The 27,065-nt window shown below is 38.7% G+C and overlaps 1 protein-coding gene across 1 annotated transcript; it reads left to right on the top strand.

Moving 5' to 3' along the window:
• Positions 1-10,554: 10,554 nt before the first annotated feature.
• On the top strand, positions 10,555-14,024 carry LOC123246945 (zinc finger protein 658B-like). The gene is made up of 2 exons (XM_044675717.1): positions 10,555-10,614; positions 10,921-14,024. Exons 1-2 carry the CDS (start codon positions 10,555-10,557, stop codon positions 12,805-12,807), a joined length of 1,947 nt encoding a protein of 648 aa, XP_044531652.1. The 3' UTR covers positions 12,808-14,024.
• The last annotated feature ends 13,041 nt before the right edge of the window (positions 14,025-27,065 follow it).

Here is a 27,065-nt window from a genome sequence, read left to right as displayed (position 1 = left end):
TGCTCTGGGCAGATTGTCACAAACTCTTCACAGATTTTACTTGAGAACATATTGCTTCTAAGTTCTGGGAAAGAAGAACTTTCACCTCACCTTCTCTTTTCTCCTCCACAGATCCACACAGCTGCCAGCTAGAACACAGACTTTCACCATGATTTCACAGAGAGATGCGTTTCATAGTGTTATAATTGAAAATTGATCTGGAGGCTTATTACCAGATTTATAAGCATTTATTAGTCAAGACAGAGAGTTTCGTAGAAGGGGAGAGACAGAAAGACAGAAATATCTCAGCCTTTCTAGCTCTCTTTCTCCATTCAACTCAGTCAGTCTGGACTTGGAGGAGATTAAGAGATAAGGAAAGCCCAGAGAGCCCGTTAGTTCCAATGGAGATGTATAAAATCCCCCTCTCCTTCCCTCTATTGCCTTTTCCGTCCCCAGCTCCTCCCTGCGTGGCTCTGGCACGTTGATGCTCCGATGCTCACACTGACAGGGCAGGCAGCAGACATGTGACACCTTCCTCCCACTGCTGGGGCCCATGGGATCAAAGTTACAATGGAGGTCCCCATGACATTTCCCTTCACACCATAGTTAGAAACTCCTCAGCATTGTTCCGGAGCATCCTAGAGCTGCTTCTCTCAAGCCTCCATTGGGCTCTTACAGACTCAGCTTCTAGTGCTGACTCTGACACTGACAAAGGGCGGGACCTTTGGGCCCCTCCCTTCTCTGTGTGTCAGTTTCCTCCTGTAATTGACCAGAGGTGGGCTCTGCATTGTGATGTGACTTTCAGCCTTCTGTGCTCTGCCTTGGGCTGCTCTAGGAGGTGGTGACCTTCAAGGATGTGGCTGTGGACTTCACGTGGGAGGAGTGGCGCCTCTTGTCCCCTCCCCAGAAGGAGCTGTACAAGGAGGTGATGTTGGAGAATGCCCAGAACCTGGTCTCTGTGGGTAAGGAGCCTCTCCCTGCTGCCCGAGTCTGCCACCCAAGGAAATATGGCCCTCAGCAGCAGGCAAGGTTGAGAGCAGTTTTCAGTCATGAGGAAGGGCCGAGGGATGCTATGCTGAGTCCCAGAGCCAGGGCCCTCCTGCTGCCTGGTTCTCCTGTAAAAGGACTTTCCATTGTGTAATAGGACCTTGGAGGGGGGTGTTCCTTTGTTGATCCTAAAGTCAGAACTCAAATCCATGTGGAATAAGCTTAGAAGTTGAAGTGATCTGAGAGCTGATTCCATCTTGCCTCTCCCTGGCCTGGAATTGTGTCTCCCAAACCCATCTGGGAAAACTATTAGGGCAGGTTTTCCATCCACCCTCTTCTTCTCTAGAATAGATCATCTCTTTGGCATATTTTTCTCTAGTTCATACCTCCTAAGTGCCTCTAGCAGAGCAGGGTTGTCTTTAGTCTCCCCTCCTATAGCCCTAATCCTCCAGCAGAGCTTGGTGAGAAAGGGAAGGAAGGGAAGAAGCCTTTATAACGACCTGCTCTTGGCCAGGGGCTCTGCTAAGGGTTTCTTTGTAATATTATAGCACTTCTTCCTCACTTCATCTTCCAAATTTGGTGACACCATTATCCCCATTTTACAGTTGAGTAAATAGAGAGTCGATTAAGTGGCTTGATCTGAGGCACACATGTAGAAGCTCCTTGGGTACAAAATTTAAAATGAGACCTTCCTGCCTCTAAGCCCAGATCCCTGTCCACTCCCCTTCCAGCTGCCAGATAATAGAAAAACTATTGACTGAGTTCTTCAGCCTTCTCTATAAAAAATTCACCAGAACTAACTGTTGTGGTTCCAGACTGGTTCCCTGTCCTCTCCCCTCCTTTCCCTTCACTAAATGCTGCAGAGACTCTCCTCCAGGAGGCCCCAGAAGCCTGCCACAGGCCCTGCTTGCACCCTTCTGTCATTGTCAGGATGAATGGACTGATTGAGAGACAGCATTGGCCCAATGAGGATTGTTGAGTTCCCCAGGAGAAGAGGCAGAGACTCCCTGAGAGAATAGTCCCTAAGGCTCAGAGAGGTGTCAGGGAGGGAGGAGCAAGCAGGATGATGGGACAAAAGTCAATTCCTCAAGGTCCCTGTGTCTGAGTTTCAGACTAATCCAGAACAATGACCCTCATACCTAGTTTGGGAGTTTAGGAGTTTATGGCAGAAGAGACCAGAAAAAGATGCGGGGGGAGGCTGTTGCTCATTCCAGGTCCCCCAGCAGGGTAACAGGCACATACTGGGCTCCTGCATTACAGACACTGAGGGGGGAGGGCAGACTACTGTGGGAACTCCATGGAGAGAGTCTCTGAGTGAAGTCACTGGACTCCACCACCTTTCCCTCAAAGGAACTCAATGACAAGCTTCTCTGTATCCTCCTCCCTGACTGATCCCCCATGTCCAGGGCTTCCAGCTCCCCCAGAAGATGTGATCTCTTATTTGGAGCAAAGGGAATGTCCATGGATATTGGAGCAAGAAGATCTGAGGAGTTGCTGCCCAGGTGAGTGAGAGGGAAAGAGGTATGTGAGAGCTGGGGTGACCAGAGGCTTCTATGTGCTCTGGTGAAGGCAGGGTTAGATTTGGGGGCAGGTGGACTTGACTTGGAATTCTTTTTCAGAGGTTCTAGCAGAGGCTCCCTGGGCAAGTCCCCATCTGTAAGATGAAGCTATTGTACTCCATTTCCTGTCAGCTCCCTTCTGGAAATTTTGGGGTCTCTGAACTACATTTCCTGTGACACATTCCCCCCCTGAGATCCAGAGGAAGACTGGTCTCCCTGATGGAACTTATAAACATAGCCAACTTTTAAATTACAGAAATTTGGGGATAAAAAGAAAAGAGGACAAAACCAATGATCCAATGATTGCTAGGTGCATTGACAAAAAGCGAATTAGGGGGCAGTCTCCTTTGGCATAAGAGTGTACATTCAAAACAAATGCATTCAACCCCCTACAGTTCAACCAACTGTACCCCAAAGTTCATTTTGTATTTTCATGATGCAGTGTAGGTTCTTCAGGGATCTTCATGGTGCCTTCTCCAAACAGGTTCATTGTCTGGATTCTGGGGAGATGGCAAATTTCTTATCCTGAAATTACTCTCAAAAGAATTTAAATTTTACATTATAGATTATAATACATACATACCCCCTTGTGGAGAATTAATAACATACTTCAGGGGATGGGTCCGTGACTGTCTATGAATTCATTTTTGGGGATTGAAGAGCCTAGAAGTGTCCTACAGGTGTCAAAAGGGGTTAGCTTATCCACTCTTGAGATCTTTATTATCCAGAAACATTTATGAATGCTTGCTCTGGGATGGGTCCTAGAATAAGTTATCGGGGATATAAAGGGATGCAGTAGACATCTCCTGCTCTCATGGAGCTCACCAGCTGCTGGAGCAGACAGCATACCAAAAATTCTTTTTTTTTTAAATTTACTTTAATTTTATTATTTTTTTAACATTATTGATCAAGTAAGAAAAATTTTCCATGTTCTTTCTTTTTTTATGTTCTTTCCCTTTCCTCCTCCCACCCCCCTCCCATAGCCAACGAGTAATTCCACTGGGTTTTACATGTATCATTGATCAAGACTTATTTCCGTATTATTAATATTTGCATTAGAGTGATCACTTAGAATCTACATCCCCAATCCTATCCCCATTGACCCATGTGATCAAGCAGTCATTTTTCTTCTGTGTTTCTGCTCCCCCAGTTCTTTCTCTGAAGTTCCTCTCAATTGCCCTGGGTCACTGCATTGCTGCTAGTAGCAAAGTCAGTTACATTTGATTGTGCTACAATGTATCCGTCTCTGTGTACAATGTTCTCCTGGTTCTGCTCCTTTCACTCTGCATCACTTCCTGGAGTTTCTATGAGAACTGGAAGGACCTCCATAAACTGATGTGGAGTGAAATAAGCAGAACCAAGAGGACACTGTACACAGTCTGAAACACTGTGGGATGATCATATGTAATCGACTTTGCTGCCAATAGTAATGTGATGATCCAGGACAATCTCGAGGGACTTTTGAGAAAGAATGCTGTACACATCCAGAGAAAGAACTGTGGGAGCAGAAACACTGAAGAAAAACATAGGATCAATCACTTGTTTATATAGGAATATGATTGGAGTTTTGGTTTTAAAAGATGACTCTTACAAAAATGAATACAATGAAAATAGGTATCCAGGGATAACACATGTATAACCCAGTGGAATTGCTTGTCAGCTGTAGGAGGGAGGAAGGAAGAGGAGTTGGAGAGAAAATGAATCATGGAACCATGGAAAAATATTTTAAAATAAATTTTAATAAAAGAAAAGTTCCCCACCAAAAGAACAAGAAAACTACCATAGCATTACAGTGAGTTCCTAGTGAAGGACTGCTGTAAAAGAGATTAGTCTAACAGCCTGTACTCAGCATGTGAAGATGTCCACCCACTTCACAAAAGCTCCTGGTGGGTAGAACACTCAGAAAGGGGAACCAGGGACTGAGAGAAAAATGGGTGAAGGGTTAAAGTCTAAGGCAAGGAGAGCATAAGGAGAGAATAAAGACACAAAGACAAAGTTCTGACTTGAAGTAGTCAGAGATCGAGTTAGCTCTGGTGGGATAGAGTTTCACTGGAATGTTGCTCTGGTGGTGAAGAGCTTCACCCTTAGCCACATACTGGTGCTTTGTTGGGGTAACAACAGTATAGGGGGAAGGGAGAATGATCATTGGACAAGTGGTCTGATACATTAACATTATGAAGTCATCATCACAAGATACAAACATTAACATTATGAAGTCATCATCACAAGATACAAACTGCTGACAATAGATATAGCTAATGCCCATATCAGGAGTTCATATGGCCTAAGGTATCTAATCTTGTTTAATACAGATGTTTATTGATTGTTATTGGCAAAACTAGGAGACTGAGATAACTGGCCAGTCTTCTGGAGTGTAGCCTCAGGAAAGGCCTAGGAATTTGACATGGTTAAGGTTCAATTTAACTCAAGGTTACAGAAACCAATCATAAGAGTCACCTTTTTGAGCACCTCTAAAACATTATCAAGATTAATAAATGCCTGGTCTCCTACATATTCCCCTTTTTTATAAAAGAAAAAAATGATCAGTAGAGTAAGTAATTTATAAGGAAACTTAAAAGTTTAAAGAAAAAAATCAAAAGGGAATAAGGAAAATCTCAAAAAAGTATTAAATTAGTTACAGCTGGGAGATAATGTGTATAGAAATAATAAAATTAAAATTAAAATATAAAATTAAATCTTTTGATTAAAAGATTCTAAGTTAAAAGAATAATAATAAATTTTTTTGTTTAGTCTGAAAAATGTGGTGTGATCATTGGTAAGCCTGAATTAATCTTAAATATATATTCTACAGTTCTGTACTGTTAAATTTGTAACAGTATAGCATTCTACCCATTAGTAGCCAGGGCTATAGGAAGTTGCCAGAAGTATAAAGCGATAGAAGGGACTATAGTTTGAGGTGAGAGGGAAGTCTTATTCCTTTAGTCTGATTATGCATAGAGACTTAGGGATATTGGAGCCAATATGCCAGCCACATAGAGATTTTGTTGGAACTTTGGTACCAGGCCATCCTGTTTTTGAAGGTGTCAAAACATCACACCCTTTTACCTGGAACTAGACCTTAGCAACTGATAACCATCTATCTCATATGGATTTCAGGTCTCTTTAGATCTTTCTGGCAAAGTGTAATGGCTCTATCACAATGCCTTCTTCTGAAATCAGACACAATAATTCATACTAGTCCTATGATGATTAACAAATGCTTGCAGTTCCCTATAGTCTCAAGCTATTGGGTAGGTCCAATATATGTAATGAACATAATCCACAAAATCAAAATCTTAATACTGATTTCACTGTACTTCAGTACTAAAAATATAGGAGAAAAATAATATGAAAAAAAATAAAATGAAAGAAGAAAAGAAAAAAGATAGAAAATGAAATGTCCTATTATGAATAAAAACAAAATTAAATTAGTAATAAAAATTTTGAACTCATGGCTTACATTCCATGTGGCAATGTTTTAGCCAATCAGAGGTTTCTCACTCAAAAATTGAGATGATGATTCACAGCTTAGGTAGACAAGATTTTTCGCCATCTAACAGCTTTGTAAAAAACGTTAGTATAGCCATTAATCTGAATTTTTAAAATATCAATATTCCCAAAATTATAACACTATATGTATGTAGAACCATTATATCCCCTTTTCAATTAAAAGATGGAAAATGTTTTGATTAAATGCAATTTCAAACCAAATAGGTTTATATACAATTACATACAATACAAAATATATATAATTCTAGTAAAGTTATAGTTTTTAGCAAATGTTGAATAAGCAGGTTAAGAGAATTATCACATACACATTTAGGACAATTATAAACCATTTCTTGTTGTAAGTGAACAGTATCCAATGTACTGTTATAACATTTCCAATTGCAAAATTTGTTTTTAGAACAAATTTGAATGACATGGAACAATTCCAACAAAATAATTGCAAGATATGCATTGTACAATACAATTTGAAATTTTTAAGGTACATGAAAAGAGTTGATTTTAGAACAAATACCCATATGTTTTTAGAATAGAATGTCTTTAAGCAAATTAATAATAGTCTTTTGTAGGTAAACTGCCTCTTAGTAAAAGTTCATCTCTGGATAGTTCACTAGACCTGTCCTCAGGTCAGTGGTTGTGCCTTGTTTGTTCATCTGCTGCTTTTCTGGCATCCTGTTGCTGTGTTGTGCTATGGTTGGTGCTAGACAGACATCTGCTTTCTCTGCTCTCTGGGTTGGCCTTCTCTGGGAATGCTTGATGGCTTTGGTTTTCTTCCATGCATTCCTGACATCTATGAAAATAGAAGCAAAATCTTGACCCCAAATGAAAAACTCATTGGGTCTTTTTCTTGGAAATAATTTGTTAGAAAATGTCTGATAATTTCTTTTAGCTCTTTTTCCAATTGGTTGTCTTTTAGAATTTTCTGGGATACCAGCCTTAAGAGAGACGTTCTATGATTTGTCCAATTGTGCCCATCTCTTGCTGGTATAAGCATTGCTGTTCCAATTTTTTAACTGTTTTGGAATTTGGAACAAATGTGTGTATTTAAAAGATGTGCCATAGCATGGCATGCTTTTTCTCCATTCAGAGCTGCAGCCCATACAGCATGAGAAAAAGTATCTATAATCACAGTGAAGGGGGACACCTGAAAAATGCCAAACACTCAGGGTTAGAAGTTTTAGGGACCTTTAATAACTGGCCAACTGGGGCGTCCTCACATGAGAGAGAATCTCGCCGCCCATAAGTAAGCACAGAACATATATAGGAAAATAAGTTGGCGGGAATTTGTCTTGGGCACATTTTAAAGGATAGGATTGGTGTGTTCAAATTTACATTCCTTAAGCAAGCAAGCAATTTCTCAGAAGCAGAGGTAGAGCATTCCAGCAGGGTCAGGGAGGGTCAGGCAAGCTGACAGAAGGGAGGTGAGATAAGAGGTTGGGTGAAAACCCAGCTAGGCTGTGCCCCCGCCCCCAAGGGGTTCTGTAACTTTTGAGTCTTCTCTGCTCCATTACAACGGGTATATGTTTTAATTTCCCAAAAGGATCCTATTGGAATACATGCTTTTGCCACAATTGTGTAGGTCTTAAAACTCTGCAGTCCTCTCCTTGAGGAGTATCAGAATAAGGAACACAAGAGTTGCAGTGCCAATTAATTTCATTGACTTGTATAGAAAATTAAAAGATGTGCCATAGCATGGCATGCTTTTTCTCCATTCAGAGCTGCAGCCCATACAGCATGAGAAAAAGTATCTATAATCACAGTGAAGTATCTATAATCACACTTGATCTGGCACTTTGATGTAGCAGTGAGGGTGAATGAACTGCTTCCTGAAAAGCAGTGGCTATTGGGCCATTTACCTTTGAAATTCCCTCAGCTAGAGGTCTGGGAAGATTGTGAGAACAAATAAAATTTTCCTTTTGGCTTTGCAAAATTGCTTTCTATGTGGTGTGAAACAACAGAACAAGTTCTGTATCTTGCATTGGTTTAATTTTTACACCTTTTAAACAAACAACCAGATGAACAACATAGAATGAGTCACATATGATGTTACAAGTCTGTGCTATGACTTTAAGCACGTGTCTAACTGCAGTCAGCTTTGCTTTCTGCAAAAAACGACATCATGTCTGCATTAACACGACACGTTTGTCTAATCTGGCTTCTGCTTTCTCCTGATTTGATGCAGCTGTGAAAGTATTCACAGCATCAACACTAAGGTGCAATGATGTTATTTTTGAAAAAACAATCAGAGATAATTGATTGTTATCAGCAAAACAAAGAGAATAAGATAACTGGCCAGTCTTCCAGAGTGAAGCTTCAGGGAAGTGCAAGGAATTTGACAAGGTTACAGTTCAATTTAACTCTGTGTTACAGGAACCTGTATGAAAAATGTCATAAGAGTCAGCTTTTTGAGCACTCCTAAAATATTATCAAGATGAATATCTACCTGGACTCCTACAGCATGTCTACTGACCAGGGTTTGCAAAGACTCTGCTCTCTCTGCTGCAAGAATGCAAACCAAAATAACATCTCAATCATGTGGTTATAAACTTCATGAGAAGCAATTCCAGAGTAACCCAGGAATGGGACTACTACTCATATATAATGGCAGCCAAGGAGAGTCTGTGCTTGCCTGTGAGCATGAATGGCCAACCTTCCTGGAAGCTTGGAAATTATTTGATGTCAAGTTGAGAAATTAAAAGAATGTGTTACACTTAGTCAGAAGCAGTCAGAGTTTGATGTCATCATTAATGTACCTGAAAAGCATCATATTCCTGGTTGGGATCATTTGGAAGCACTGCAGGGGAAAAAACCCTTATGTTCGAAATCCTTGTTGTTCACGAGGAAAAACAATCATAAAAAAATTGGGCCATTATTTACTGCTTAAGGTGAAAGTAATTAATCTTTAGCTCAAGTCCCCTCAGATTTCCAAAGGCCTTATGAACCACTAAATGGGAAGGGCCTAAAAGGACAAATAATGGAACCTGCAATCCATTTCCTTTCAAAAGGACAATGGACTCAAGTTATTATATGAGATATTTTGAAACATGGGAAGTTCCATGTCTTGGTTTCAGTTGTATTTAGTAGAAGGACTTGATGGTAGTGAAAAGAGGCATTTAAAGAAAAGTAATGGCTATTCTGAAGAAGTAGGGAACAGAACAAAATGCCTTGGATAAATGCAAAAAAGAGGGTGGATTTTCTTCCTCTGATCTCAGATACTGCAACAAAAAAACTTGAAAGCAGTTATGAAATTACATAATGCTTTCAGATAAGCTACATCATGAAATAATAGGAATATTTAGTGTATATACACCCAGTAGTATAACTATGAAGATAGGATTGAACGTGTAGACAATGAAAATGAAAGCAAAAAAAAGATTGAAAATGAATTGTCTAATATTGTGGATAGAGCATGCTTAGTCACAATATTTAGTTTCAGCTGCCAAGATTTGGGTCAAGTCACTCCACCACTATTCTGAGGTTATGGTCTTAGATAGGAATGTAATAATGATAGTCTGGCCAAAATCACAGGTTTATTATGAAGACACGTTGACACGATCTAGATTGTATGGGAGGCTCTTTTTAAATTAAATTGTTCTTTAGCTTTGAGGTAATGGCATTTTCAAAGGATAGATTGTATCCATTTCAGTTGGAAAACTTTTCTTCTTACCTGAGGAAATGTGATATAAGCAGTTTATGTTCTGACAGTGGAGAAAAGGAGATATGGTTATTTGTGTGTATATGTGACTATTGTTAATAGGAAATTAGATTAGCAAAGTGAAGGTGATTGACAGGAAAAAAGGTTCCAGGACTTTGAGTGGGTGGCTGGCAGAAAGTGTCAGTTATTCCCTGTATGGGGAGAGCTGGATTTTCTCTCTCTATCCTGCTTTGGGTGAGATCAACAACTATCAAGAGATCTTTGGCTGGAGTTTGGTTGAGTGATAGTTGAGATACTAAGAGGTGGACCTTTGTGTCAAAATCCTTACTCCCTCTCCAAAATTGGATTATACTGGCAGTAACAACTGATTCCTGTGGACCTGCTTTGAGGACACATAGGTGAGACCCGCCCTATTCAGCTGAACGTGTTCACCTTCCAGTTTTCCTTCATTTGAATATCTCCATAGGAACTCTGGTTAGCTTTGATTTAGGCTGCTGAGGGATTTTTAGGGTGTTAGTGTAGAGTCACCCTTTTGGACCTTGGAGGGGAAGGAATCCAAGTTGTATTTAAGATGGTTCATCCCACTCCCTTCCCTTCCTGTCCCAGTTTGTTAATAAACCTTGTTATTTATCTACCAGATTCTATTTGAACAATCCTTACCCAGATCTGGTGATTTGGCACATCACCAGCAGTTAAGAACTCACTGTATTACCTCAGCTAGATACCCTGGTGATATTTTAACATCATTTATACCTCATTCTACCCAACCCCCTTTTCTATTTGTTTTCATTGCTATGAGGTATGTTTTACTGTTTATTTCTTTTAGAAGGAGAGATGAGACCAGAAAAGGAGGCAACTCCAACAGAGATGAGCCGTTCTGTGGGAGAAACGGACCAGCAAAGACTCATGAGTGATGTTCCAAATAACGTAGCTTGGAGAGAATTCTGTGTTGAATTTCAAAATTCATTCCATACTGAACATCAAAAAATGGACTCTGAGGAAAAGTTTGGTGAATGGAAGCAATATGGAAAGAAATTCAGAGAGACACACAAATTTGCTAAACAGAGAATCCACAGTGGGGAGAAACCTCATGAATGGAAGCATTGTGGAAAGACATTCACAAGGGACTTGAGTCTTGCTGTACATCAGAGAATCCACACTGGGGAAAAACTTTATGAATGCAATCAGTATGGAAAGACATTCCAAGGAAACTCTGATCTTGCTACACATCAGGGAATCCACACTGGGGAGAAATCTTATGAATGTGATCAATGTGGAAAGACATTCATTTGGAGTTCTATACTTGTTCAACATCAGAGAATCCACACTGGGGAAAAACCTTATGAATGCAATCAGTGTGGAAAGACATTCCAAGGAAACTCTGATCTTGCTGCATGTCAGGGAATCCACACTGGAGAGAAACCTTATGAATACAATCAGTGTGGAAAGATGTTCAGTCAGAGCTCCCATATTGCTATACATCAGAGAATTCAGACTGAGGAGAAACCTTATGAATGCAAGCAGTGTGGAAAGACTTTCAGAAGGAGCTCCCATCTTGCTGTACATCAGAGAATCCACACTGGAGAGAAACCTTATCAATGCAAACAGTGTGGAAAGACATTCAATAACAGATCCAGTCTGGTTGTACATCAGAGACTCCACACTGGGGAGAGACCTTATGAATGCAATCAGTGTGGAAAAACATTCAGTCGGAGTGATATTCTTGTTCGACATCAGAGAATCCACACTGGGGAAAAACCTTATGAATGCAATCAGTGTGGAAAGACATTCCAAGGAAACTCTGAACTTGCTGCACATCAGAGAGTCCACACTGGGGAGAAACCTTATGAATGCAAGCTGTGTGGAAAGACATTCAATAATAGATCTAGTCTGGTTGTGCATCAGAGAATTCATACTGGGGAGAAACCTTATGAATGCAAGCAGTGTGGAAAGACATTCAGTCAGAGCTCCCATCTTGCTGTACACCAGAGGATCCACACTGGGGAGAAACCTTATGAATGCGATTGGTGTGGAAAGACATTTGGTTGGAGTTCTATTCTTGTTCGACATCAGAGAATCCACACTGGGGAAAAACCTTATGAATGCGATCAATGTGGAAAGACATTCAGTCAGAGCTCCCATCTTGCTGTACATCAGAGAATCCACACTGGGGGAAAACCTTATGAATACAATCAGTGTGGAAAGACATTCAGTCAGGCCTCCCATCTTGCTGTACATCAGAGAATCCACACTGGAGAGAAATCTTATGAATGCAAGCAGTGTGGAAAGACATTCAGTGACAGATCCAGTCTGGTTGTACATCAGAGAGTCCACACTGGGGAGAAACCTTATGAATGCAAGCAGTGTGGAAAGACATTCAGTCAGAGCTCTCATCTTGCTGTACACCAGAGAATTCACACTGGGGAGAAACCTTATGAATGTAATCAGTGTGGAAAGACATTCAGGGACAGCTCCCATCTTGTTGTACACCAGAGAACCCACACTGGGGAGAAACCTTATGAATGCAATCAGTGTGGAAAGACATTCAGGGACAGCTCCCGTCTTGCTGTACATCAGAGAATCCACACTGGGGAAAAGCCTTATGCATGCAATCAGTGTGGAAAGACATTCAGTCAGAGCTCCCATCTTACTGTACATCAGAGGATCCACACTGGGGAGAAACCTTATGAATGCAAGCAGTGTGGAAAGACATTCCAAGGAAACTCTCATCTTGCTGCACATCAGAGAATCCACACTGGGGAGAAACCTTATGAATGCAATCAGTGTGGAAAGACATTCAATAACAGATCCAGTCTGGTTGTACATCAGAGACTCCACACTGGGGAGAAACCTTATGAATGCAACCAGTGTGGAAAGTCATTCAGGGACAGCTCCCATCTTGATGCACATCAGAGACTCCACACTGGGGAGAAACCTTATGAATGTAATCAGTGTGGAAAGACATTCAGTCAGAGCTCCCATCTTGCTGTACATCAGAGGATCCACACTGGGGAGAAACCTTATGAATGCAACCAGTGTGGAAAGACATTCAGTCGAAGTGATATTCTTGTTCGACATCAGAGAATTCACTCTGGGGAGAAACCTTATGAATGCAATTAGTGTGAAAAGATATTCACAAAGAACTCTAAAAGAGAAATAGAAAACATTAGCTACATCATGTATTATTTTTGTTATGTTATATTCAAAACTATTTGTACAAACAAAACCAATACAACCAAGGTTAAAAGGGGAAACAAGACGTGAGATCCAATTGTGTTTAGGGAACCCTCTTCCAGGATCACACATGGGATTTTACCTGCAACCCTATAATCCTAGTGACATCATCTAATATAGGTCATTTGACTGAATTTGAATAGGATGTGATTGATGGGGACCCAAAAGGGAGAGGGAGGAAAAAAGGTTGAAGACAAGGAAGTATGGGCTCTTTTTGGAGGAAGCAGCAAAGAGGAAGATGGCACAGGGAGCCATATGGCTAAAAGGCTTTTTCTCTTTAATTCTCTGCCTCTACTTATGCAAGTAAATTCCAATAAAGTTTTTGAAAAATAAGGACCAATGTCCCAATTTTAGGTCTTATATTATGGCTACCAATACAGAGAGGAGCCTCATTTCTCTAAGCTTTTTATAGGTATTTAAAATAGATACAAGGGCAGATCAGCTCAGGGCATGAGCTACCACCCACTACCTGCCTCCCACCTCAAGTAGAAAAGACTGCAGCTGCCATTGATTTCAGGCTTGGTTGGTCAAAATCTTTTGCTTTTCTAAAGGGGATAATCCTTCTTGGAGCCAGTTTTGAGCCTCCAGGTGGCCCCAGCCTTAGCTTAGGTAGGGGCAGGATGTTGGAGAATAGCAGGCAAGATTCCCCCCCTGGTACCAGCATCTTGGTACAGACACAGCCAGTGTGCTCAGAGCAGGGTTTTGTCTCATGTGCCCACACTTCACAGTGGGTAGCCCCCATAGAGCTGGAACCTAATTCAGCCTCTAAGGCAGCTCCCTATGGAATATATCAAGGGGCAAAATCCCAGTAGGGGTCCCTGGTCCCCACCCACACTATCCACCACCCTGAGCTGGCAGCTTCCAAAGCCTGAAACAACCGGCCAAGACAGCTGTTTCTAGCCCAGGTTGGCTTCCGTGCTCCCAGTTGTGAGGGTGGGGACTAGAGCCCTAGCCCATATCAGGGATCACCCCCTCAACCCCCTGGATCCTGACATATTTCTCTAGATTCCCAGCAGGGGGTTGATGCTCCCTGCTCCCATCTGTGGCTAAATGCATAGCATTCATTGCATGCCAGGACAATGCCACCAGCAGAGTAAAAAACTGTAGGCAATTTATATATACACATATATATGTAATAAAATACAACTAAATATGACTAAAACTAAATCAATTATTAATAAAATTGAATTATGTAAAAGTTAAATGAAGTATTAAGTAATTGGGCATACCACTTCAGTGATCCATTATTTTAAAAAATGATTTTTTGAAATTATTATTGCTATTATAAATGGATATTATTAGTTCTGTTTAGTGCTATTACCTTACATTGACTTCTTATTTAATCCTAATATAGTTTGGTTGCTTTTTACAATAAAATCAAAAGATATTATCTTAGAACTTTTTTCATCACTAGGATATTGAAACTGTTGTGGGATCATTTAATTATTTAAATTCCTTAACAGTAATAGACTACTACCACAGGCACTGCTGAGCTCCCCAACATTAGCAGCTAGAGCAGAAGTCCCAAAAGGATAGGGTAGAAGAACCCAGCAATTTTTCTAAACACATCAGGGAAAAAAGACTAGAGATTCTTCTACATTCAGTGAAGGAAAGCAGTAGTTTCTGACTAGATAATGTCAACTAAGTCATTTTTGCATTCTGGAAAATAAATAGAAGAAAACCAGTAAAGTGCCTGAGGGTTTCCCACTCCATAACGTATTATGTAGTTGGGATGAATAAAGGTTTCCCTAAGAAGGGTTAGATGTCAAAAAAAGAGATGAAAAACTCTGCCAAACCTGAACACTAAAATTCTTTAGCTGGCCAAAGTATGGATCATTTGATTTTAAGAGAATTAAAATTGGTCATCAATAACAAGGAGACGCTATGGGCATATCATCTTGACAATTCAACCAAACTCACTACCCCTGAAAATAGTCTGGTTGGCTGAAACCCCTAGCACACTGCTTCCACTGTCCTCCAGTCATGAGACTGTTCATTATATAGATCCAGGCCATTCTGGCTTGACTCCTTCAGTTCCTCCTCCAGCTGATCCAGGCTGGGATTCAAGTTCTTCTACCCCTCCCCTGTCCATGCGTCTCTCACCTTCCAGCCCACCTTTGGTACCATCTCTACCCCTTACCATCTAAGCCTACCAGTCTCTGCCTTGCCCTACCCTCCCTTGCTCTTACCCTGCCCACCTCCTCTCTTGCCTAGTTTTTCCCTGACCACTGCCCAAACTCACCCTTTCCTACCCCTTCCTCAACTTCTTCCCCTGCCTCCCTCACCTTCTCTCCTTCCCCTATTGGCTCAGCCTCTTCCCTTCTTTTTCTCACTGCCCTCCCTCTCTCTACCTTTTCCCCCACCCCATTTACCTCCTCTACCTCCCTGCTCTCTTTCTCCCCATCTTTCCCCTGATCATGACTAGCCCCAACCAAACTACCTAGTCTCCTCTCTTCCCTGTCCCCAGCTCAAATCTCCTTTTGCCCTGCCTTCTCACCTCTCAGGCATCCCCTCCCTTCCCCCAACCATTCAGCTCCAACCCAAACAACAAGCCAGACTCCAGTAACCAGAGATAACTCAAATACAGGCCTATTTCCCTCTAAGGGATGTTCCTACTCATGATGAATGAGGGAACTTAGTAAATAATTGACATCATGCACCTTTTTCTCCACAAGACATTGAAAAATTAAAATAAAACACTCTTTGATGAAGAACCTATAGTGCTTATTAAAAAGTTTGAAAGCATTTATTGAATTTATAATCCAAGCTGGGTTGACATTTATGAATTATTAAATGCATTATTAACAGAAAGTAAAAAAAGCAAGGTCTTTTCCATTGTTAATGGGGCCCAGACTGAGTGCAAATCACTGGTTCCTTGAAAATTCTAATTGGGACCCAAATTCAGCTGAGGAATACATCTTATGAGAGGCTAGAAGAAGCACTACTAAAGGGGATGAGAGTTTGCTCAGATAGGTCAGTTAATTGGACTAAATGTGAAGACTTGAGAAGGTGAAAATGAGAGACCATCTCAGTTGATGGACATACTTGTTAAACTAGGATGTAGGTATCTTAACCTGGGTCTCTCTCGGGGGGAAAAGATGTTAGATATATAAGGAAACATTTTGTATATCACTGCTCTCGAGATATTAAGAAATGACATAAGAAAGATTACCCTGACTGGTCCACTATGAACAGTGATAGATTAAAGAGGGTAGCATTATATGTCTTTGTGGGCCATGAAAATGAAGACAAAGAGGAAGCTGAATTAGTGGAGAGGTTACAGTAGGAAAAAGCTGAATTAGAGGAGAAATTAAAGAAAGAAATACATGATTTAAAGGAGCAAGTAAAATAAGGAGCTGTAAGACAGACAGAAGTCATAACTCTTTTAAAGGAACACAAGAGGCAACCAATGACTTGGGTTATTTTTGTAGGAAGGAAGGTCAGGTGGCTAAGGATTCTAGAAATAGAATCCAAGAAAATAGAAACTGAAGAAGCTAGAGAAATAACAACAATAATAGATCCTCTAATAGGATCAGTGATTGTAATAGGGTAAATTATAACTCAGACCATAATGCACCATGCTAGGAAATCTGTTATCACTCTGAGATACCTCAGAGAAATGAACAGAATGACCAGATGTTTGGCCAAAGGATTCTAGATGAATGATGGTACATAGGAGATGAAGGGACCTCAAAGAATATGGAGGTAAATTTTAAGCCTTTTCAGGCCCCACTGACTTGTTGATGCTAACTGTTTCAGTCTATTCCCTTCCCCATAATGGAGAAGTCTCTGTAAAGCAATTTTAAATACAGATCTATACCCAAGGGACAAGATACATATAATTTCCAGTGTACTACTCCAATAGGTATCAAATTCAGAGAAAAGGACTCTGGGATACATTGCTCATGTGTAAAATGGATACCTTCTACTGACACTGACTTATCCTATCACATATATTGTGTTTGCTACTTGTTTGTTTTTAGAATTAAGTTTGCTTTTAAGTTTACATATTTGAAAGGGAATTTTTTATCTTAATTTAATCAAGTACTTGTAGTGCTTCTTTTAACTCAATCAGTCAGGAATTTGAGAATCCTTTTGATAAAAGTTCACACTCTCAGAGGACAGGAGCTGGATCCCACAGGCACTGCCCAAGTGCCAGGCAAATTAAGAAACTTTGATTGGTTCCTGAGATGTAATAGACCAGCCCACAGTGAAAGAAAGGACAAAGTTGAGAGACAGGAAGTGATATGGAGAAAACTGCTTGTAAAAAAGCCAGCCGAGGGCATTCTGATTCATTCTGCTGCCTTGGTGGCTCCTGATGAGGGAGGCCTTCTGCATTGGCGTCTCTGCATTGGATTTCTGCCACCCTGGTGGTTCTAGCTGAAAGAGTGATTCTTCTGTGTGGCACTTATTCTGCATTGGAGGACTTCTGTGTTGGAGATTCTGCATTGGTGGCTCGAGGAGATAGACTTTGATAACTCCTTTGGGTTGAGGAGACACTGGCCTTTCAGCTCTGCTCCTGTCTTTGGTGGGACACTCAGATCCAGACTAATTCATTTAGCTAAGCAATATTTTCTACCTCCTTCCTACAGTTCCCTCTTTACTATCTCTACCCTGTTGTAATAAAGCTACTAAAGCTACTAACATCCTTGTGACTTGAGTTAATTTTATAAAATTCGACCACAACAATTCTTTTTAAACAGTATTTTAATCAAACCAAAATTTTAACTATTACATTTGGCAAGTCCATTTTAATTATTACACATATTAATCTAAGATGTTCAATTATACAATATTACTTTCAGTTGGTATGTTTTTGTTATTAGCTCTATGTTCTGTAAAAAATTATGTACACTTGTGCCGTGGATCATGACCAAGTTAGAAAGGAGACAGAGCTCATTTTTGAGTGAAAAATCCTTGTGATATGTCTCTGTGTGGCTTGATCTATTGTCAAATGGAATGTTTTATATGAATTTCTGGTTTTTATTGTTTTTCTTTATATTTTCAATATGATATTTGTTTTTCTCCTCTTATTTTTTGTACTTGAGTACATGGAATGAGTATTCATGCTTTTTATTTTGAAGGATGAGTTTACAATATCTATTAGCCCTAATACCAATGCATACCCAAAAGCTTTAGACTGGAAATCTGCCATTGGTTAAATATTATGGAACTTTTAACTAATAATTGTGTCAGATTTCAGAAGAAGGGATCACAAAAGAGCTACTGCACAGTGCAAAGAAGCACAAGGTCAAGAAGACCAACAATCTTTGTGGGATTGATGATGATCTACTCCAAGACAGTGGACTTATTTTGGGATTTGAGGAAGCAAGTGTTTGACAAATTCAGATGTCCTTCCCTGTGCCAGGTTCCTAGCAGTACCTCTATTTGGCTTTCATTTCTGGCTCCCCATTCCCTAAGGTTAAAGGTAAAATCAGACCAGGGAATCATACTTCCATTTTACCACAGATTCTTGTCCCTTTTCTTATTATAGTATGGCAATTTTCTATAGTTCTTGCTGCTGATGGGTGAGCATAATAATACTGCAATTGTCCTGCAGGCTTGTAGGACATAAGTCACTTTAATTGGGCCTTGCTGGTGACTCAAGGACTTATTATGGTTCTATTTTTACTCAATTAAATAATTCAATAATTCAATAATTTAAACATTCTAATCTTTTTCTCAAATACCTTAATTCATCATTTTATGGCATCTAGATCTAAAGAGGAGTTAATTTAGTAAGAGAATAATGTCATTGCTCTATAGAAATAATTTTTAATTAGCATCATTTCATATACTGTTTTCCAAAAAAAACCCCTATAATGGAACAATTAAAAGATAACAAATGATATTGTGGAATGAAATATGTAAATAAAACTGGGTGGAGGGGTATAGTAGGAGAGATGGAGGAATGCTGGGGTGAGTTGGTTAACTGGCAAAGCACTTACTACACAAAGGAATGAGTAGTGACAGTACTGAGTGAATGGCAGTTGGGACCAACTGCCCTTCTAACTCTAGCCAGGGATTTCAATTATTTACAGTGGGCCCTTTGGGTTGTGAAGAAGTGAGAAGAAACACAGTTTAATAATGTTAGGGGGATGGAAAATGGGAGAGGTTTGTCTATTCTAACAGGAAGAGCTCAACCAACTGTCAGTTAGAATGGGGGTTGGCTGCTTCCCTCTAACTCAAGCAGAGACAAGCAAGCAGTCTGTCTGGGACAGGAGAGGCTGCTAAGGGACAGGAGATAAGGGGATTCTCACAACACTAAAGACCCTGATCCAAATTGATTCCTTAATGGCAAAAGGTACTGGAACAAATTCTTGGTCAGTCAGTAAAATCCAAAGAACTATGGAGAAAGGCACAAAATTGCAGTGACTTATCCTTTCCTCAACCTAGGCACTTGATTGATGTTCATACCAAAGATTTATAAAGGCTTCAGATTGTAGACAAATTGGTTAGCAGGATCACAGCTGCCAAGCTCGTTCCACCAGCCCTTTCAGTTCCCTCTCCTTCAACTCTCTTCTGCATTACATATAGAATGTCCATATCTGCCAACCAAGATCTTGCCTTTAGCTGTCTGTGTATTTCTACATATTTATCTTAACTATCTTTATATTCCATCTTATAAATTTACCTATAACAGTTCCTCCCTTTGCACAAAGCCAAAATAGTGTTCCACACAATATTTTGGTATTTGTGCACTACAAACTAAATTAAAATTCTAATAAAAAATAACAAACAACCTACACTAACTCTATCTTATCTTACCTAGCTCTACCTTACTCTACCATACTCTAGGGATTTCAACAAAGAAAGGTAAAGGGAAAAATACATTGAACAATTACATAGTTCAAAGTACAGAATAACAAGTAAAGACAAATTTTCAACAAAATTAGCAAATCAACAACAAAATCAACACAAAATTCAAGCAAAACATTAAGCACAACTCCTATACTAATACAGAAACTAAATGCAAAAAATTTTGGAAAATACACATTTAACACAACATTGCATAAGTTTTTACATCAAAATTACAACAAAATATTAAAGTCAGGCAAATTACATTTAAATGTTTGCAACTCAGTATAAAACTAATTACAAAATTTACATATATACATATGTTACATACATACAGTATATACACACAATATATATGTATGATACACACATATACACATATGTACAATAATACATACATATCAAATATACATATTTACACCCTTTACATATATAAAATACTTACGCTATAATACAATTTGCAATACATACATATTATTTACACTTATTTACACATCTATTTACATTATTTTGTGATATGTTGCATAAATAAACAGTTGAATCTGTAAATTCTATCAGATCCAGCTATAGCTGATGATTATAACTAATTGATGACTCCTTTCATTATTAAAAGTTTTCCTGTGTAATAAATCATTTTAATTTAAAGAAAAGGGTTTAATTTAAAGAAAAGGGTGATCCTTGTGATTTCTTGTTGAAAAGTATTGTGGCCTTATTGAAAAGCTTAAAGTTCCTAGCTAACCAACAGTTAAAAGGTTAACACTCTTTCCCTTTGGCCAGGAATGCAGCTGCCTGGTACAGCCTAGTCCAAAACCTTAACAGGGGCAATTCAACCAAGAAAATATTCCCCAACTTGGCTTTCTGATGAGAACCCAGTCAAAATTCAGCCTTGGCCTTGTTCTATTCTGAAGTCAATGAGACCTTTTGTGTTTTGATATGGCATAATTTGTAACTTCTGCGCATCTGTGAAGTTTTTTTTGGGGGGGGGGATTCTTTTGTGTGAAATGAGTCTTGAAATATATATAATAAACTCCATGCTCCTGGAGACAGAGCTGGAAGCATGAGGTAAAAGATCATTTCCCATGTCCCATTATTTCCTTATCAACTAAGCTGTCCTTATCAGATTATCTGGAGATGATAAATAGATCTCCAGAATATGTGATCTGTAGAATATTATATGTTCTTCATGTACTGCATTTTTGTTATGTTTGTTGTATTTGCACTGTGTTGTACATTAGTATATTATCTTATCTCTAATTCTCTAATCTAATCTATATATTATTACCTATCTCACTAAACTATTCTAAGCTATCCCTATGTTATTAGTATATTAGTCTAACTAAATACTAACTAAATAACTATCTCTTTTTGTTAGTAACTAACTATCCTTTGTTAGTACTTACTTATCCTATAGCTAATTCTAATTTTGTTAGTTTATATACATTGCTTTTATTCCATAAAGACAATGTATCTTTACCTGTTTATGTTTTCATGTATATGTTTTGCCATGTTGTTATCTTGTTATGTTACTGTTGGATGTATGACACCTACCACAACTTCAGATCTCCTTTCTTCTTATGATATTCCTCAAAGAAATCTTCTCTCCATTTCTCCTCTTCTCCATCAAAGTTCTTGATGGTTATGTGCAATGATGGATGTATAAGAGTATGTAGTGACACTATTTACATAACCCAAATTCTTTTCAAACCATTAGTCCAATCAGTCTAATTGTTTCATAATGGGCTTGATTGATCTTCTTTGAAAATTTCTTCAAAACAAAGTCTTTATCAGTTCAATTTTACAAGTTAATCAGTCTTAGTACAATGTCCATTAATCCTGAATCCTCTTCATCCATGTCCTCTTCCATCTGTTGGTATAAGAGAGAACAGGGGATGACTCTTTAAATATTTGAGGAAAGCTATTAAGCCTTTTCTTTTTTAGAGTAGACTTCTCAGATTCCTTCAAGCATAGTTGCCATGCCCCTGAACATGCCATCTGAACATCCTCTTCCACTGGAATAGTCCTCTCCTTACTGAACTTTCTGACTGCAGACTCTAATTGACTGAAGATCTCAATTTTACACAATTTCTTCTTCTTTTTTCTTCTTCCTCTTCCTCCTCCTCCTCCTTCCTTCTCCTCCTCTCTCCCCCTCCTTCTTCCTCCTCTTTCATTATTAACAATTTCTATATTCTCATTATCTATACCATGTACTAATTTAATATGGGAACAATGATACCACAAATCTCTACCTAATACCTTTACTGAAGATGGTAAAACTAATACAATTGTATAAGGACCTACTCAACTCTCTTCTGTTGCCAATGTTTTGGCAAAATTTTTCACATAGACCATATCACCTGGTTGAAAATTATGAAGAGAATAATCCAATGGACCAGATTGAATTAATACTCTCATATCCTGTAAATTCTCTTAGCCTCTGCTGTAAAGCACTTAAATATGAAGCGATTTGGAAATCATCTCCTAAGAGTGATGCATAAACAGCCTTACAAGTATTTGCCTGTAGTGGAGCATGTCCAAAGAGCATTTCATATGATGATATATGTAGATCTGCTTTTGGACTTGTACATAGGTAAAACAAAGCTATGGGAAGAATGTATGGCCATTTGAGATGAGTTTCAGCACAGTTTCCCTACCATAGTGTTGAGTTCCCTATTCATATGCTCTACCTGGCCTGAACTTTGTGGATGGTAAGGAACATGATATTTACATGTTATTCCTAGATTCTCATAGACTCTTCTAAAGATATCTTAAGTGAAATGAGATCCCTTATTCGAATCTGTGGTTAGATACACCAAACCTAGGAACAATTTCCTTGAGTAACACTTTCACCACAAAGCTTGCTGTGTTGGTATTTGATGGAAAAGCCTCAGGCCACTTAGTCAGTCTATGGACAATCACAAGACAAAACTTGTATCTTCCAGCTTTAGGCATGCTGATATAATCAATTTGCAAATTCTCAAATGGATACTATACTAAGGGTCTACCACCCAAACCTTTCTCTCTGCATGCACTTTGATTAAACTTTTGGCAGACTGAGCAACCATTACAGATCTTATTGGCGACAGTACTTATTCCTGGCACAACCCATTGCCTCTTGATGGAATCTACAACAGCTTGTGTACCAAAATGACCTTTTACGTGGATAGCTTGACACAAATAGCTATACAAGCCTTTTAGTAACAATGGTCTTCCGGTATCAGTAATCCATATCCCATGTTCTTTCCTTGCTCCAAATTTATCCTTCCATTTCTGGATATCTGAGCCTACATATACTTTTTCTAGATCATCAGATTCAATAGCTGTTAAATTCATCACATAAATTGGAGCTTTCTGGGCTACATACTTTGCAGTGATATCAGCTCTGTGATTACCTTTAGAGACTGAATCTCTACCACTAGTATGACTCCAGCAATGGATTACTGCCAGCTGTTTTGGCTTTTGAACTGCTTCTAAAAACTCAGTTATTATTCCTACATGAACTATTGGTTTTCCCAATGCAGTAATAAAACCTCATTGTTTCCAGATCTTTCCTGTTGTATGGCAAAAAGAGAACGCATATCAAGAGTCAGTGTATATGCCCTCTTACCTTCAGCTAGAAGACAGGCTTGCTTCAATGCTACTAATTCTGCACCATGCATACTAAGATTACTATATAATGAGCCATACCACAGTGTCTCAAATTCTGTGACAACTGCAGCTCCAGTACATCTGATTCCATTACACAAATATGATGATCCATCTGTGAATAATACTAAGTCTGGATTTTTGAGTGGAGTGTCTTTTAAATCCACCCTAGGCATATCCACAAGATCTACTACCTCAACACATTCATGGAATGGTTCGCCATTCTTTGGTAAATCAGGAAGAAGAGTAGCTGGATTTAATACACTACATCTCTTCAACTGGATGTTCTCACTCCCCATGAGAATAATTTTATACTTAGATATTTATTGGTTGGAATATGCTTGAGTACAAAATTTCCTCATTAGTGCTTCTATTTGATGTGAACAATAATAGACCATCAAAGGACATTCCAAAACTAGATCAGCTGACTTCTGGTCTAACACAGCTACTTCTGCTACCCCCCATAGACAGGGTACTGTACCCACAGCTGTTGGATCTAATAGAAAACTATAGCATCTAATTGGATGATAACTTTGTCCTAGAGTCTGTGTCAGCACACCAGAAGCTATTCCTTTTGTCTCATTAAAAAACAGCTGAAAAGGTTTCTCATAGTCTGGGATTCCTAATGCAGGGGCAGATAAAATAGCTTCTTTCAGCTTATTTAAGACTAAACAATGTTCGGGCTTCAGTTTCAGAAGTTCTGGTTCTGTATTCCTGGTCATATCTGTCAAACACTTAGTGATCTCACTATATCCAGGAATCCATTGTCTACAGAAACCAGTAGTTCCAAGAATAGCCCTAAGTTGTTTTTCAGTTTTAGGTGCACTCAATTTTTGGATGTCTGTTATCCTCTTTTGTGTGATACTTCTGGAACCCTCTGACAACACAAATCAAAGATATTGCACTCCAGGGAAAACCCACTGCAATTTTGCCTTGGAGATTTTATTCCCTCACTTGTATAACTCAATCAAAAGAATCTTGCTATCTCTAAGACACACCTTTGCATTTGGGGATGCTAAAAGAATGTCATCCACAAAATGCACAAATTTACTCTCTTTAAACTTAATCATTTTTAGATCTCGATTTAGAATTTGAGAGAACTCACTAGGTGAGTTTGTATGCCCCTATGGAAGACGAGTCCAGGTCTACTGAGTTTTCTCCCAAGCAAAAACAAAGATCTTTTGAGAATCCTTGTGGATTGGTATCAAGAAAAATGCAGAGCATAAATCTACCACGGTGAAATATCTAGCCTGACTTGGAATAGAAGAAATTATGATAGCTGGACTTGGAATAACTGAATGAGTTTTGTTAACATAATCATTTATTGCTCTTAGATCTTGAATAAATTGGTATACAGGTTGGACATTGTCATCTAATTTTGGCTTTTTATAAGCAAAATTATGTATTGAACTCAGAAAAGCAAGGTCTAATTATCCCTTGTTGGATTATGGACTCAGTCATTGGTCTTATACCTTCTATTGCTTCCTTAGTCATGGGATATTGAGGCACACAAGGAACTGGCCCTTTCTTTGTCCTCACCCTGATTGGAGTAGCTGATTTCAACAACCCTACATTTGTGGATGATTTTGACCACAAGTCCTTAGATATATCCTCAGGTATTAGATAGATAGTACCTAAGTAAGTCATCCTCTGTACTGTTGGAATCTAAGAAAAGCAATGGAAAGGCCTTCAAAGATTCCTCTGGTAGATGTAAAGAAATATCACCAGATTCAATACATTGGATTGTAGCCCTTAATTTACACAACAAATGCCTGCCTAAAAGATTCACTGTACATTCTGACATACAGAGAAAAGTGTGCTCTATGGATAAAGGTCCAAGAATTATCATTTTTGGTTGTAATTTAGCTACTTTCTGAGTTATGCCTGCAGCACCAACCACATTCATTGTACCAACAGCTCTACAATTCTCAGGAAGACTTTGAAAAACTGATTTACTCGCTCCTGTATCAACCAGAAGGTCATAAATCTGGTCTCCAATAGTAACAGATACATGTGGCTCTGTGCTATTAGGAGGTTGGAAAATTTCCAACACAGGAGCTAAAACAGTAACACCAGAACAAGCGCAGCTATTTCCTGTCCATCCAAGTTAACATTATCTCAAATTACAGAATTTTACCAGGATTTGCACCTTTGGTCCTTTTCACCTCTATTCTGGTATCATTGTCCTTATTTACAAACAAATTATCCTTAAATCACAATTTCCATTATTTTCCTTAATTACACAATTACTAGAACTTCCAACACCATTTACACCACAATTCTTCTTTTTCTCACAATGATCTATAACACTAATCAAATTATTATCAATATCAAGTAAAGCATTATCAATTTTAGTCAAATTATTATAAACAGTAGTTAAATAACTACTAACAGTGGGTAAAGTACTATTAACAGTAGATAAATTACCACTAACACCAATAACACCATTTAATTTTGTTAATTTAGCACTAACGCCAATTAAAGTATCATTAAATTCATTTAAATTACCATTTACATTGATTAAATTATCAATTCCATTTAAATTATCATTAACACTGATCAACTCATCACCATTATTAATTAAATCCTTATTACCACCAATTAAATCATTATTAACAACAAGTGCACCATTACCATTATCCACAATTACATTATCATTATATTTGACACATACAATTTCATCAATATTCATTTTATTCCCATTTATTTGATTAATTACTCCTGAATTTTGGGCACACCTTCATAGTGAAGTTGTCCCTCCATTCTGGTTACCATGATTCATATTCCGCATAAAAACCTGGCTGTACTTTGGTCTCCCACTAGTTCTTATGTAATCTTGCATTGTGTTCATATTCAGGGCTTGTATCCCTTGGCAACAAGAATTTTGACATACAAAACTATTCTGCTGACCAAAACCATAATTATTACTGTTGTTACCATACCAGTTATTTCCCCTAGCCACATTACCAGATGCTTCCCCTTGATGTTCTTGTGCAAGACAATAAGCACCACCAGTTTGCATGTACTATTCTAAATTGTCTATTTTAACCTGCATCAATTTAATAATTGCTTCATCTCTGAATTTCTAAAACACCAGGTAACCACTATCTTGCAACAATAACCAATACAGAAAAATATCCGTCTTATCTTGTATATTATGTAACCAGTTGAAACAATAATAGGTGTGTGTGCTATAATATCCAGGATAGTTATAGTAAGAACAAGTTGGACTATTTCAAAATTCAATACAACTTTGCAATACTTGGGTATGATCTTGAACCATAAGTATGGAATAAATAATATCCCTTGCCTTAATCCCAATAACAGTAACAATCCCAAATACAATCCCCAAAACAAATAATCAATGCAATCTTCAATCACCATTTTCCCAAACATAGACACAATAGACCAGTGGTATACCATTACAGTTGTGTTATTAGCCACAATGGAAAGACTAAAGACTAATATCTAATACAAATACAATGATATTCCTATAACAACACCAATTCACAATGAAACAGGATGACACAAACAGCAAAAAAGCAAAAAAAAAATGGAGAAAACCCCTTTCTCTGGGGCTATTTAAGCCTTGGTAATAAGTTGGCTGCACTCAGGGATTTTATGAATGAGTGTGGTTAGAGACTTATGTCAGTTCTGAGTGATACACCACTCCCTTGGAACTTTCAGTTCACAGCTATTATACC

Source organism: Gracilinanus agilis, chromosome 4 (genome assembly GCF_016433145.1).
Source record: "Gracilinanus agilis isolate LMUSP501 chromosome 4, AgileGrace, whole genome shotgun sequence".
Classification (NCBI taxonomy): Eukaryota; Metazoa; Chordata; class Mammalia; order Didelphimorphia; family Didelphidae; genus Gracilinanus; species Gracilinanus agilis.
This window is presented reverse-complemented; position numbering and strand designations above follow the sequence as displayed.

What these genes read in the sequence shown, in the direction of transcription:
- LOC123246945 (XM_044675717.1), top strand. Translation starts at nt 10,555, where the DNA reads ATGAGCCGTTCTGTGGGAGAAACGGACCAGCAAAGACTCATGAGTGAT. An exon ending in TGAGTGATGTTCCAAATAAC is followed by an intron (nt 10,615 to 10,920) that starts GTAGCTTGGAGA and finishes GCTACACATCAG; the next exon opens with GGAATCCACACTGGGGAGAA.